Source organism: Cucurbita pepo, chromosome 14 (genome assembly GCF_057944985.1).
Source record: "Cucurbita pepo subsp. pepo isolate OVF chromosome 14, ASM5794498v1, whole genome shotgun sequence".
Classification (NCBI taxonomy): Eukaryota; Viridiplantae; Streptophyta; class Magnoliopsida; order Cucurbitales; family Cucurbitaceae; genus Cucurbita; species Cucurbita pepo.
In genome coordinates this window covers 2,589,749-2,603,757 of record NC_141811.1, presented here as the reverse complement: position 1 = coordinate 2,603,757, position 14,009 = coordinate 2,589,749, and the positions used below count along the sequence as shown (strand labels likewise).

General features: G+C 39.8%; 3 protein-coding genes, 1 long non-coding RNA gene and 1 pseudogene across 4 annotated transcripts; 3 read left to right on the top strand and 2 right to left on the bottom strand.

The window, feature by feature from the left end:
* The first annotated feature begins 114 nt into the window (after positions 1 to 114).
* LOC111810096 (putative methyltransferase PMT15) lies at positions 115 to 3,174 on the top strand. Its single transcript, XM_087117682.1, has 6 exons — positions 115 to 761; positions 1,321 to 1,531; positions 1,653 to 1,950; positions 2,038 to 2,430; positions 2,514 to 2,591; positions 2,674 to 3,174. Exons 1-6 carry the CDS (start codon positions 177 to 179, stop codon positions 2,921 to 2,923), a joined length of 1,815 nt encoding a protein of 604 aa, XP_086973808.1. The 5' UTR covers positions 115 to 176; the 3' UTR covers positions 2,924 to 3,174.
* Positions 3,175 to 3,191: 17 nt separating this feature from the next.
* Positions 3,192 to 3,614, top strand: LOC147789370 (protein MEN-8 pseudogene; annotated as a pseudogene).
* Positions 3,615 to 4,239: 625 nt separating this feature from the next.
* Positions 4,240 to 7,662, top strand: LOC111810095 (protein IQ-DOMAIN 24). Its single transcript, XM_023696669.2, has 4 exons — positions 4,240 to 4,792; positions 5,956 to 6,156; positions 6,457 to 6,537; positions 6,716 to 7,662. Exons 1-4 carry the CDS (start codon positions 4,406 to 4,408, stop codon positions 7,454 to 7,456), a joined length of 1,410 nt encoding a protein of 469 aa, XP_023552437.1. The 5' UTR covers positions 4,240 to 4,405; the 3' UTR covers positions 7,457 to 7,662.
* A 233-nt stretch (positions 7,663 to 7,895) lies between these two features.
* Positions 7,896 to 9,680, bottom strand: LOC147789369 (uncharacterized). The gene is made up of 2 exons (XR_015411764.1): positions 8,859 to 9,680; positions 7,896 to 8,704 (listed from the first exon to the last, which is right to left on the bottom strand). It is a non-coding gene; the product is annotated as an uncharacterized LOC147789369 (long non-coding RNA).
* A 401-nt stretch (positions 9,681 to 10,081) lies between these two features.
* LOC111810067 (RHOMBOID-like protein 2) lies at positions 10,082 to 12,971 on the bottom strand. The gene is made up of 5 exons (XM_023696616.2): positions 12,328 to 12,971; positions 11,585 to 11,748; positions 10,890 to 11,053; positions 10,515 to 10,768; positions 10,082 to 10,341 (listed from the first exon to the last, which is right to left on the bottom strand). The coding sequence occupies exons 1-5, from the start codon at positions 12,621 to 12,623 to the stop codon at positions 10,233 to 10,235; spliced, it is 987 nt and encodes a 328-aa protein (XP_023552384.2). The 5' UTR covers positions 12,624 to 12,971; the 3' UTR covers positions 10,082 to 10,232.
* Positions 12,972 to 14,009: the final 1,038 nt, after the last annotated feature.

Below are 14,009 nucleotides of genomic sequence, written 5' to 3'. Positions count from 1 at the left end.
ACCATATTTGACCTCGCCGTTCCACCGGCACTGACCTTCCAAATGTTGGGCACACGGAAAAAACCATCTCCCTGTAATCCCTTGCCTTATATAAATGAGCTTTCCATAATTCCATTTCTCCATCCTCAAAACAACGCCATGCCCAACTAGACCCCCAACCAAAATCAACAATTCCAATGGCCCCCAAGCTTTTCTCAAAGCCCATCTCCCCAAGGAGAAGAATCTACGTCATCGCTCTACTCCTCTTCCTCTGCATTTTCTCCTACTTACTCGGCCTCCGCCACCAAGCCTCCACCCCCACCGCCCTCCTCCGCACCACCCCCCAAAACATCACCGTCCCCACTACACCCACCAAACCCCTCTTCTTTCCGGCATGCGGGGTGGAGTACAGCGAGTACACGCCCTGCGAAGACACCCAAAGGTCTCTGAAATTCGACAGAGACCGCCTCATTTATAGAGAGCGACACTGCCCCGAAAAGGAGGAGGTTTTGAAGTGCCGTATTCCTCCGCCGCCAGGGTACCGGAATCCGTTTTCGTGGCCGGTGAGTAGGGATTTGGCGTGGTACGTGAATGTGCCTCATAAGGATCTGACGGTGGAGAAGGCTGTGCAGAATTGGATTAGATATGAAGGTGAGACGTTTAGGTTTCCCGGCGGCGGGACTATGTTCCCAAATGGAGCTGATGCGTACATCGATAATATTGGGAAGCTCATCAATCTCAAAGATGGGTCCATCAGAACCGCCATTGATACCGGCTGTGGGGTAATCAAGCTTTTCAATTCCTTTCTATACTTTTTTAATTAATGACTATTTCAAAAATTAACACCAAAATTATCCTCCAATTTTGGTATTTCTTTATTAAAATATTTCCCCAATATTATTTTCCATTTAAATTAGAGATCTTCTAAAATATTAGAAATGCTCAAAATTAAAATTAAAATCTAAATTTCCTCTTGTCGACAAACATTCCCTACAATGCTCAATTTAAGTGGAAATAATATTATTATTATTATACATATGGAAAATATAAAAAATCTAAAATAAAAATTACTTTAAAAAGAAAAAAAAGAAGGCAGTGAAATCCGTGTCATAGGTTCACTCAACGCTTCATTTTCTCGGCTGGACCCTAACTGGACAGGTCCACGTGGCAGTCATGGAGCAGAATTTGGTTTGAGAAATCCCATGTTTCCTCCCTGTCATAATTTGATCAGAAATTTGTCACTTTTTTATTTATTATTTTATACTAAAATAATGCTTATTAGATAACAAAATTAATGTTTTTTTTTTTTTTTTTTTTTTTTTGGAATTGTTGATGATGAAGGTGGGAAGTTGGGGAGCTTATTTACTGTCGAGAGGCATCCTAACCATGTCGTTTGCACCGCGGGACACCCATGAAGCCCAAGTTCAATTTGCTTTGGAAAGGGGAGTTCCTGCGCTCATTGGCATTCTTGCCTCTAAGAGGCTCCCTTATCCTTCCTCTGCCTTTGACATGGCTCATTGCTCTCGCTGCCTCATCCCGTGGCCACAATATGGTACTTTTTACCACGATAGTAATGATATTGTCCACTTTAACTAGCGAATGTAGAATCCCTCCCAACCATCTAAAGAGTTCTTAATTATAGTACTCCTCGGTTCTATCTTCGTGTGCTGCAGATGGGATTTACTTGATTGAAGTGGATCGAGTTCTACGCCCCGGGGGGTACTGGATCTTATCAGGCCCTCCAATCAACTGGAAGAAACACTGGAAAGGTTGGGAAAGAACAAAGGAAGATTTGAACTCTGAACAGGTCTCCATTGAAAAGGTAGCCAAAAGCCTCTGCTGGACTAAGATAGTGGAAGAGGGTGATCTTGCCATTTGGCAAAAGCCCATCAATCACTTGAACTGCAAAGCCAACCGCAAGATCAACAAGAATCCACCTTTCTGTAATGCCAAAGATCCTGACAAAGCTTGGTATCTTCTTCTTCTTCTTTTACACACCCCTGCTCAACTTTACATACTCACTCTTTTCTTATGTAGAGTTTGATTTTGTTCTCTTAGGTATACGGATATGGAAGCTTGTTTGACACACTTGCCAGAAGTTTCAAGCAGCGAGGAAATTGCAGGAGGGAAGTTGCCAAAATGGCCAGAAAGGCTAAATGCAATCCCACAAAGGATTAGCAGAGGAAATGTGAAAGGGGTGACAGAACAAACTTTCATTCATGATTCTCAACTATGGAACAAGAGGTTATCATATTACAGAACCATCAACAATCGTTTGAGTCAGCCTGGACGCTACCGCAATTTCTTAGACATGAATGCTTTCTTGGGTGGATTTGCTGCTGCTCTAGTTCATGATCCAGTGTGGGTGATGAACGTAGTCCCTGTGGATGTCAAACTCAATACGCTCGGAGTCGTATACGACAGGGGTTTGATCGGCACGTATCAAGATTGGTAAGTGTTTTAAGCAAGTGTAGATAACATTCATGTTTTTCATGCCAAGTAATATATGAACTGTGGATGTGGATGGATTGCAGGTGTGAGGCAATGTCTACTTATCCAAGAACTTATGACTTCATTCATGCAGATTCAGTTTTTAGCCTCTATGAGAATAGGTATTGTCTTTATGGGAAGTTCTTTAGTGAACATGTGGAGTCTGTGTTGGTCTGAAGCTGTTATGTTGAAATTGCTTTGCAGATGTGAAATGGAAGACATTCTACTTGAAATGGACAGAATTCTGAGGCCAGAAGGAAGCGTAATCGTTCGAGAGAACGTCGAGATTTTGGCGAAAATCAAGACGATAGCGGATAAGTTGAATTGGAGCAGTGAAATTGTGAATCATGAAGATGGATCATCGCATCAGAATGAGAAAATTCTATTTGCAGTCAAGAACTATTGGACAGCACCTCCTCAAATTTCTGATCAACAAGGATCAACAGCAACTTAATCATTCATTCACCTTTCTTTTTATGTTTCTCTTCTCTATATTTTTTATGAACTTTTTTCTCTTTGAGCTTTTTTATGATTTACCATCAAGATTTAGCAAGAATCAAGTGTTTTTCTCCTGCATTAAAATTGCTTTGATATCACATTTTGTCTCCCATTTTTCTTTCCCTTTTTGCTGTAATCATTCAAACCACAGTGTATTGTAAAACCATCTTATTTTATTACAAACAAACTAAAGGCTGTTATGTCTGATGAACTGCTGTTAATCAATGGAGGTGAATGATCGTTTCAGTTTCAAATTGCATTTGAAGTTGATTTTGGTTACACAACACAAAAGCAATGAACTCAGAATTGGTATGTAGGTGATTCATGCAAAGTTGAGCCTTTCAACTCCTATAAATAACACTAAAAACCCTGAAGAAATCATCAAAGCAACAGATTGATAGTCAGCAAGTTGTGGTTGTGTTGGTGGGACTGGTGGGTTTGGTAGTGGGTCAGGCAGAGGCACAGCCTCAGAGCTGCTCAACTCAGCTGATCAGCAACCTGACTGGTTGTGCACCATTTGTGGTGCCAGGTGCCTGTAACCCAAGCCCAGAGTGCTGTGGGGCACTTGGAAGTGTGCAGCAAGACTGCGTTTGCAGCCCCTCAGAATTGCCTCCACTCACCCATCTCGTTGCCACCTTAACTGTTAATAGATATTGTTTGTTTTTTCTTCGTCATATGTAGTCAGTCTCACGATTTTTAAATGTGTTTGCTATAGTGCAGCCCCTCAGAATTGCCTCCACTCACCCATCTCGTTGCCACCTTAACTGTTAATAGATATTGTTTGTTTTTTCTTCGTCATATGTAGTCAGTCTCACGATTTTTAAATGTGTTTGCTATAGTGAGATTTTCAAAATATTTCTTTCCCTTTTCCAATTCATGTGTGATCTTACACGTTCGACCTAAAATAATTTTCATATTTTAAATCCATAAAAAATCAATATCTATTTGATATAATTATTAAAACGAGAGTGAAATAATCTATTTTTTAAAAACTTTAATGCTATTTTGAAATTTGTACGTTCATAGAAGCTTTAAATATTGTTTTTTTTTTTTTTTAATAAAAAAAAAAAAAAAAGTTGTTAAGTTATTTATTATTATTGTATTGGAAAAATAAAGAGGAGAGGTATATAAATGTGCATAGCAAGTCGTGAACCACATAAAGATGAAAGGTAAGCGCGTGATGTAGACAGTAGAGAGAAGCGCGTTGCTCAGAAGCTGCTCACATCACAATTCCCATTTCCCAAATCCAACCTCACTTCTTTATACTTCTTCTTCTACTTCTGCCTCTGCCTCTGCCTCTGCCTCTCTGCCTCTGCTTCTGCCCCAAATTAAAACTCTCTCACTTTCACTCTCTCTTCTCATCCATTCCCTGATATTTTCCCAGCCATGCTTCTTCCAATTTTCCCCACCTCCTTCTCCTAGCTTTCCACTTCCATCCATGGGCTTTCTCCGGCGACTTTTCCGTCCAAAAAAGCCCCCTCTCGACCCACCCGACTCCACTCAAGGCCTCAACAAGAAGAAGAACAGGCGCTGGGGCTTCGCCAAGTCCGCCCACAACGATCAATCTCGCCCTTACACGACGCAATCCCAACCCAATGCATTTGGCCCCTCCTCTTCCTACACCGAACCTCTCGATGCCAACAAGCACGCGATTGCAGTCGCCGCCGCCACCGCTGCCGTCGCCGAGGCAGCTTTAGCCGCCGCCCATGCCGCTGCCGAGGTTGTTCGTCTCACCAGCAGCACCACCACTCACGCTAATGCTAACCGCCGTTGGATGGAGGAGGCGGCTGCCGTTAAAATCCAGTCCGCCTTTCGGGGTTATTTGGTGAGTTGGCTCTTTTGCTCTCTGTGTTACATTCTGTCTTTAGAAATTTCCCCTTCCATTACGGCTTCAATTATTCCCATTTGACCTCCAATAGAGAAGGATTTTGGCAATGTTGGGGGTCAGCCCTTGTTTGAGACTTTCATTTTTACCTTTTTGAGTTACTTGGATGTGGGGTTTTGCTGGTGCTAGTTTTTCGAATTCGATTTCTTAGAAAGTTTGCGTTTATCCGTAGTTCCTCTACAATTTGATATCATTTGTGTTCAAACCTACAATTTTGAATTCCCCATCTTCCCTGTTGACCAAATTGGAAAGAAACTTACCTAATCTGCATCTCCTGCATTTCTTTCAAAAAGCAACTTTTATCTTTTCAAAAAGTAAAAGAAAGAAGAACTTCACATGGGCATTAGGGATTGCGTTTCCATGTTCCTTTACCCGATTCTTCACTTTCCTCTTCCTTTGTGTTCTGGTCTGGATTTTTCATCCACATTCAAGCACAAAACATGAAGTGGTCCTGAGAATTTTCCCTTTAATTTAAGTGGGTGGAAAGAAAAATGAGTTGGGTTAATGCGCCGACACAAGTGGATGAGTGATCTCAGCATCTCAGACCATCCAACTCCGTATTGTCCACGCATGTCCAATTGTGTAGTATGTCCCTCCACTGTTCTAATGGTTGCACGTGTATTGCGTCTACACGTGTTGGCATCTTCCTGTTCCTTCTCCAATTCCCTTAGCGACCAGATTGACCATACTTTGATGACATGATTGCACTTCCTCTTGTCAAAAATCTTCCATGTTTAATGTAATTGCTTATTGCTTTTCCATAATCATAAAACACACTGCTGGGTCCTTCCCTTTCAAGTTTTCTGGGATTTGTTTTTAATTCTGGGTGAGAAATCAAAAGCCTTACCTGCTAAATTAATTAAATGGTCTGCTTAAAATAATTAAAGTGACTTTATCTTAGCTTTTGTTTAGCTCAAATGGTTGTATTAAAGCTGCATTCTGGCGTTGGTTGAAATTATTTTATGCATTGGTCCCCTTCCCCATCATAGCTCTTTCCACATTTATTTGAAGGAATAAAGTAATTCAAGGGACTTTTTTGAATATGAGTTGCAGAAGGGGTTTTGGTTATTATTATGTCTAACTTTTGGAGGGACATTTTGAAGGCAAGGCGGGCACTTAGAGCACTAAAGGCATTAGTAAGGCTTCAAGCTTTGGTGAGAGGTCACATTGTGAGAAAGCAAATGGCTGACATGCTAAGGCGAATGCAGACACTGGTTAGATTGCAATCTCGAGCTTGTGCTGGTCGCTCGAACTTATCGGATTCTTTGCATTCTACCAGCAAGTCCTCGCTCTCTCATATCCGTGTACGTGTTCATTTCCCCCTACCATTGTTGTCCAGTTTCCAATATTGTCATGCTATTTCAAGTACATTCTCTTTTTTTTTTCCTATGAATGCTGTTGTTGCACACCATCTCCTCCAACCTAGGAGCTCATAGCTTTCTAGGATTCTTAAGTTTATATTGAATTAATTGTTTTGTTTGGATAGAAAAGAGCAAAGAATTTGGTCATCCAAATTGTGCAAGTTCTGTTTGCCACTTTTACCACAGGCAACCATGTGGCGATTATTAGAGAATGATCTTCAATTATTTTCCTTTTGTTGATAGGTCCAAGCAACTCCCAACGGAAATGAACATCAATTCTGTGCCCATCTTAGTAATAAATTTGACAACTCTGCACTTCTGAAGGTATACGACATAATGTCATTTGTAGCTGAATGACTTTGATTTCATTAGTTTTTCTAAGCTCTAGTGTGGTTTTTCATTCTTATTTGCGCTATTGGTTAAGTTCGTTCAAGTTATGGCAGGCTGATTTTGTCACCAAAAAGTAATGTTTATTTTCAACTTTTGCTACCAACTCTTGCAGAGATGTGGTTCAAATTCAAACTTAAAGGATGTCAGTGTTGTGGATGGAGCGCCAGTCGGGTCAAGCTGGTTAGACCGTTGGATGGAAGAAAACTTGTGGAATAATCGAGATTTGGCTCTAAAAAACATTCATGCTGTGGATGAGAAAACAGACAAAATCCTCGAAGTTGATACATGGAAACCTCATTTGAAGTCTCAAGGAAACATCAGCAGCTTTAAGAACTCTCAAATGGCTCCAGAGTTTAAAAACCAGAGCTTTACGACAATCGACTCCCCATCGAAACATTCGTCGAAGGCTGCAAAACCAGTTTCGAGTCTTTCCTCAGGGGAAGCGTCCTTGAGCTCTTTAAAATACCCTCTTGGAAAATATGAAGCAGCTACAAGAACAGCAGAAAATAGCCCTCAAGTGCATTCTGCCAACTCCAGGCGTGGTAATGGCGCAAAAAGAGCTACATTTTCGCCGACAAGAAGTGAGTATGCATGGGGATATTTCAGCGGCTATGCAGGTTATCCAAACTATATGGCCAACACAGAGTCGTCCAAAGCAAAAGTCAGGTCACAAAGTGCTCCAAGACAGAGGCTGGAGTTAGAGAAACTCGGATCGAACAAGCGGCATTCTCAGGTATCTTGGGATGCATGGAGCTTTTCAAACAGCGGGATCTCCCACGAACCCAATTCATCAAACAATGCCAATTCTGTAGCTGATCGCATGACTAAGTTTGCAAGTACCAAATCAAGATGATCTTTGTTTGTTTTTGTAACTTCTCGTTTTTGATTATGCTGTGTGTGGGCGTGTGCTTTCTTTTGTTCAGCAGCAATGTAATTGTAATTATTTGACCTCTTCTGATGTCTAGTCTACAACTTGTTGACCATGAACGTACAATACTTCCATGTTTCGAGTGCTAAGCCAATGCCTTTGAAATTTGAATTGTACTCCGATCTGACCAATCAACCTCTGTTCATCTCCTCAATCTGTACACTTGTACACTTTCAAACACTGTCGACCAAATTGTTCAGCTGGTCTAAATATCTACCGTTAGTAGATATTGTCTACTTTGGCCCGTTACATATCGTCGTGAGCATTGTAGTTTAAAAAACGTGTCTCTTAGAGAGAGATTTCCATACTTTTCTAAGAAATGTTTCATTTCTCTCTCCAACCGACGTGGTATCTCACATTAATATTGTTTTTTTTTTTTTTTTCTAGAACTATAGAATGCTTTGTTACATTTGAGAATATGATGTATGAACCAACATTTTGATTTTTCAAATCATAACCTAATCCATCAACACTTCCTCCAAAGATGGTTTCATATAATTAAGTAATGGCTACTATTCCAACAACTTTCAATCAGAAAAGTTACCATATAATAAAATATCATAACCATCATGACATAATATCATATCAACGTCATTATAAAGTTGACAGGAATAATCAAACATTAGCAATCGTTTCAAAAGGGTAACTTAACAAACAGTTTAATCCAAAAAAGAAAATCACGGGCCATGACAAAAGGGATAAATAAATCCACAGCTCGCAAAGTGAAAAAGCTAATGTTTGGTGGGAATTAATGAGCAGAAAAGAAGTCCTAAAAAAGCAACAGAGATGGTGTAATTAGGAGTTGTAAATCACTATCCATTCACGGACTAATGAAAACCCTTTTAATAAGTTAGCTTTTTAACCAACTTTCTGTGTGTCTCGACACCCACATGGCCGAACTACAGCAAGTTGCTGCAATGAGTTCAAAGAAGGAATGTAAATACAAAATGGAGCCTCGGATGCTCACAAAAGGCCACTGAGTTACACAGTCAGTGAAAGTGAATGAGAAGGAGCACATTCATATGGTACAAAATCAAACCTGTCCTCTGTCGGCAAATCCAAGCATGTCTGATTGACCACAGCTTCAAGCTTGATAGTTCATGATGGTTCTCAGCCTTATTTCCCCCCCCTAAGTTCATTGTTACTGCTACCATATGATTTCCTTACAGGGACCTTGGAGATTAAAGCAAAAGGACGAAACTTTTCAGTCACTTATCTTTACCTCACGAGAAGTGGATCTTTCTTGAGAGCATGCAATGCAGCTAACTTTCCTAAAAGAAACAATTAATTACTCTTCATTTGGGAGGTGAAATCCAAATGCATTTACCACAATTCCTGTTTGGTTGACCCTTCCACCTTCAGAAAATCATCATTGAGAGCAGCATGAAGACAAAACCTGATGTGCACAATCATGTCAGTGGTTAAGAGGCAATTTCTTTTTCTCTATAGATTCTTTGGTTGGCTCGATTTTGGAATATCAAACTACTGATATGAGTCTTATACGTTCCCTCATTCTGCTACAGTTCACCCTCTTGTTTTGTAATGCAAACAGCAACTTCAAAACTTTCTTTCAGTTAGTTTATGTTTTTCACAGGAAAGTCTAAAGATTACTGTCTCTCTTCTTTCAGTACATCATAAGAAGTCTTCTTTCTGGGTCCTCTTTGTTGTCGTCTACTGATGCAGTTCACATGGATATGCTTTACAGTGTGAACAGTATAAAAAGAAAGAACTCAAAATGGAGACACAAAAGTATTAGAGTCTTGACAAAACCAACAAAAGGTTATGAGAACTAAGAATAATTTTGTTCAATTATTCTTAGTGTTGCTTTATATACAGAACTTCAATCAAACTTGACAACCCATTGATTGAACTTAAGGGGTTAGCGTATCAACCTAGCTATAAGCCTAATGAAAGAATGTTTCTGGAGTGTTTCAATTTCAGCAACAGTCACAAGGGTATTGGTTAATACTGATGAGATCTCTTTCTTTTGTATTTGTAACAAAAAAAACTATCCTAATGTTCAAGCTTCAATGTAAGATTCATAAACAAGGCTAAAGAAGAGTGCAAGAGAAGAGAACAGAGTTAGAACCTGCTGTTGGAATTGAGATCAAATTTGAAGCCCTGCCAAAGCCAGGTAAGGTGGTAGCTGATCAGTAGTGGTATTGCGGTTGATATATGAAGAGTCTCACTTGGAAGTTACTAAAATCGCTGCGGCGATCCAGGAAATTAGCAAGATCTTTGTGTCTCATCACTGCATCAAGGCAAGGCATTCCTAGGTCGGGTGAACCATACGTTATGAAGGTCGAGCAGCTCTTGACAAGTGCTATAACGGTTGAGCCTCCTATGACTAAAGGTGTTCTGCAGTTTGATGTGCATTAATCTTGACAATAAAGTTTTAACCTAGGGAAACATAGAGATTAGAAGTTTGGGGATATGATTCAGTATTTGGCTAGCAGTTGCTTTTGCTTATATATCTGTTCATATTTATAAATCACCAAAGTTGTTGGAAACAATACAAACCATTACTACAAGTGATGAGAACACAACCCATAAACAATAGCGTATACTTCCATATAGCACCATTACCATTGTTCATCTAAGCAACTAGAAACTGTACGTGCTGACTATATATTTCTAATGAACTGCACAATTACAGGAGAAATTTAATTCTCCAAATGATGAAATCTCTCTAAAGATATTGCTAATCACATTTCCATCTTGAAGTGGGAACACAGTTCAAATAGTGGCACCAATGGCAGCGACTGTTCGCATTTTCCCCACGGAACAGCATCACCAGCGCAACGGTGAACCTGCATATTTACAACCAATTGGTATGCAGTCATGCAAACGATTCATTTTGTTCTGATACCAAGACAATTATACAAAAGCAGCAAGGCCAAAATCACCATTTTGATTCAGTGCTCTTCCCATGTCTATATATAAATTTCAGAGATTACATAAGAAAATATGAGCATGGACTTACCCTGCAATCAGTAGAACTGCTGAAATAATCCACAGAACATATTGGTAAGTGTTGTATTTGGAACTCAGACCAACTCCACCACCGGGAAGATTCCGTTGCTCTAACCATCCATACTTGGGACGGGGAAGCAACACGAATCCAAGTAGAAATCCAGTAAAAAATCCGCCAACGTGGGCAAAGTTATTAACATGTGGCAGAATTCCAATCCCGAGATTAATGGCAATAATAACCAGAAGTGTGATCAATGCTGCAGCCTATAGAAGTAAGATGCACCAAATACATCACAGGATCAAACATAAACAACGCGAGAGAAACTATGTTGGATTTATTATGTAAAAGGTAATGCATTTGGCTCTCTTGTCTAAAATCTACAACCTTGTTGGTATAGATAGTCCAGTTTGTGAACAGTTCTGAAAGCATTGCTCCAAGAAGACCAAAAAGAGCACCAGAAGCACCCACAGAGATGTTGTTCTGAATGAACAAAGAAGACAGTACACTCCCTCCTAATCCTGAGACCAAGTAAATAACTCCAATTCGCACTGCACAAGTGATTACAGGAACAAATCAGCCTGCAGTAAAGATACTTCAGCCACAAAAAAGTAAGCCTTAAAAGAAGTACAACAGCTATTCTCTTGGAGTGAAAAGAGAATGTATGTGTAACAGCCCAAGCCCACTAAGGTTTTCTCTTTCGGGCTTCTCCGGAAGGTTTTTAAAATGTGTCTGCTAGGGGAAGTTTCCACACCCTTATAAAGAATGTTTTGTTCCCCTCTCCAACCGATGTGGGATCTCACAGTACACGATAGGCTTGATTCTCCTAAGAACAGCCTCTCAATAAATTATTATATGGGTAATATGCTATATGTTAATGCATCTGGCAAGGATCTACATATAATATATGAAAGGGAAATGGATGGAAGTAGATATTTTAACCATCTGAAGAAGAATCTAAATTGCTTTTGAATAGAAGACTAGACACTTTTAATAGCAGAAATTCCTTTAAGTTAGCGATTTAAAAGCAAGGATTACCTTATTGAGAAGATTAAGTTCATAAAGGAAAGAACAGCACATACCAAACCCGAATTGCTGCTCAAGGCGAATGCCAATAAAGACCAGACATAGCATGTTAGCAATGAGATGAAAGACACCGGCATGTAACCAGATACAGGTAATCAACCTCCATGCTTGATGTTTATTCACAACTTTAGTTGACTCTAGAGCTCCCATCTTCTCCAATCTGCAATAAAAGAAAGAACTCCATATTTGTTGGTTCTTTTCAAGTTTGAAAGACATTCCAATCGTCCATCTTAAGACCAAGAAAGTTCACCACTTAGCTCAAGTTTAGAAAAAAGTGTATCCAAAAGCCTTCTTCAATGCTAACTAATATGCATTGTTCTCCCTACTGCTCATCTATAAAGCTACTTGGACAAGTCATTCATCATTCAGAAGGCATTGTGAAGAAGTACAAAAGAAATCAAAACCCCACAAATCTATCAGAAATTCAATAAACAGAAGCAATTAATGAGATTCTAATTAAGACCCAACCGTGCCCCAAGCAATAATTCCGCAAAAGTCCTCTCGAACTATTGATCGCAGGGGTTTTAATTATAAGTAAACCAAGCAAATTAGACAAAACCACATAATAACAATGGTTAAGCAAGAAACAACTTCAGAATAAACATCAAAACTTAATTACATAACTACAACTAATCAAACCCCATATTCAAAATAACATTCCATTTCTCAAACAAGCAACGCGATGATAACAAATTCTAACACAAGTGGAATATAACAAGGGAAGTAAAAGAAGTCTTACGTGGCAGCAGAAGGGCCGAAGAGAGGATTTTCCCTCAAAGGCTGAAAAGAAAACCTCTCTAGAAACCTAGCCACACACTTCCCATGGAGACCATCATTGTGCTTGGGGCAATTATTGATATACATAACCACAACGAACACAGCAATATTAGCCACAACAAACATAGGAACAAGCCATGAAGTCCATTGGGTTTCGGTATCTTCAATCACATAAGAGGAAGAGGAAAAGCTAGTACTTCCTCTGTTCTTCGCTACTCCCCCAGCCACTTCCCTGCTCTCAATATCCTGCCTCGCCATACTTTTTTTCTCTCTGAAACTCCGTCGCCCCCTGAATCCGAAACTGGATGCGGGTGAGTTGGGATGGTGAGGTTTGGTGAAGGGTCTTTATGAAGTGAAAAGGAAGAGAGATCAACTGCCATAGTGATCAGGGATCCTCTGCATTTCGATCTTATACGCCCTCGCAAGATCGATCAGTTAAAAAATAGAATTCGAGTGGGGGAATTCAGATCGTCGTTGAATCTACAAGTGGAGGGTTGAGGGTGTGGGTTGCATTTTGATAGAATTGCGAACGAAAATGGCGTATTAGGTTTCTGGGTACGTGGGGTTTCACTTTCTGTTGATTCCCCACACTTCATCCCACTACAAGAAGTTTCCTTTCGCGGTTAATCTGAACCACTAGCGCGTTTTTTGTTCACCCCAGTTCGTGTGGGACTCGGGAGTGGGGTCGCCAACGGTTTGGCGACTGATCGTACCATTTATTTAACTTTATTTTGCTACTTGCAAGCCAATGAGACGATATGTCGTTTACGAAGTGAAATCAAACGCAACGCACCAACTCTCCACCAGCCCGCGTTTGTTTTTGTTTCTTTGCTATTGGTATCATTATTCTTTACGAAATCTTCAAAGATTGTTTTTCTTTTCTTCTTTCGAAATCTTTGCCCTTCATTTCGTCCTTCTGCGTAAGCCGATGCAAGGAAACTAGTTTCAGGGTTGATTAAATGGCGGGTTTTCTTCCTTCTTTTTATTTCGGCGCGGGGGTTCATGGAATTCCCCCTGATAATGGAATGTCGATTGTAGTTTTTTGGGCTGCTTTGATATCTGGGTATGCTCAGAATGGGCGTGATGATGAAGCCCTTTTGAGCTTTTATGAAATGTATTTATTGGGAGTGAAGGCGCAATCAGTTCACTTTCTCTTCTCGAATTGGCGAAGCAAAATGTGAAGCATAGATGATGTTAGCTGCATCTTCTCTGAGATACCTTGGAGGTGAATGCCATCTTGGTCCGCCATGATTCATTAACTTAGTGGACGGTCTTAAGTCTTAGAAAAAAAAAATGTAAAATTGAAAGATATTTAATTTTTGAGAAAATAACTTGGTGGCAACACCAGCTTAACGTAGTTCTGCACACACCTGATCCCCCAGTCCGTAACACGACAGAGGACAACCAATCAGACGTTTGACTGTGTTAAAAGGTATATTCCATTTTCTCAAAAAACTGAGATTTGGGTATTAAATATTGTATTATATTATGTAATTCATACATATCGAAGGAAAAACTAGAAGTCACTTGGGCATTGTAAAGTAAACGTATTTATGATTCAAAGAAGATTATAAATAATAGTATGAAGAACACCCATTTGAGTGTTCTTTTAAGATTTGATTTTCTGTAAGTCAGCTACAGAAC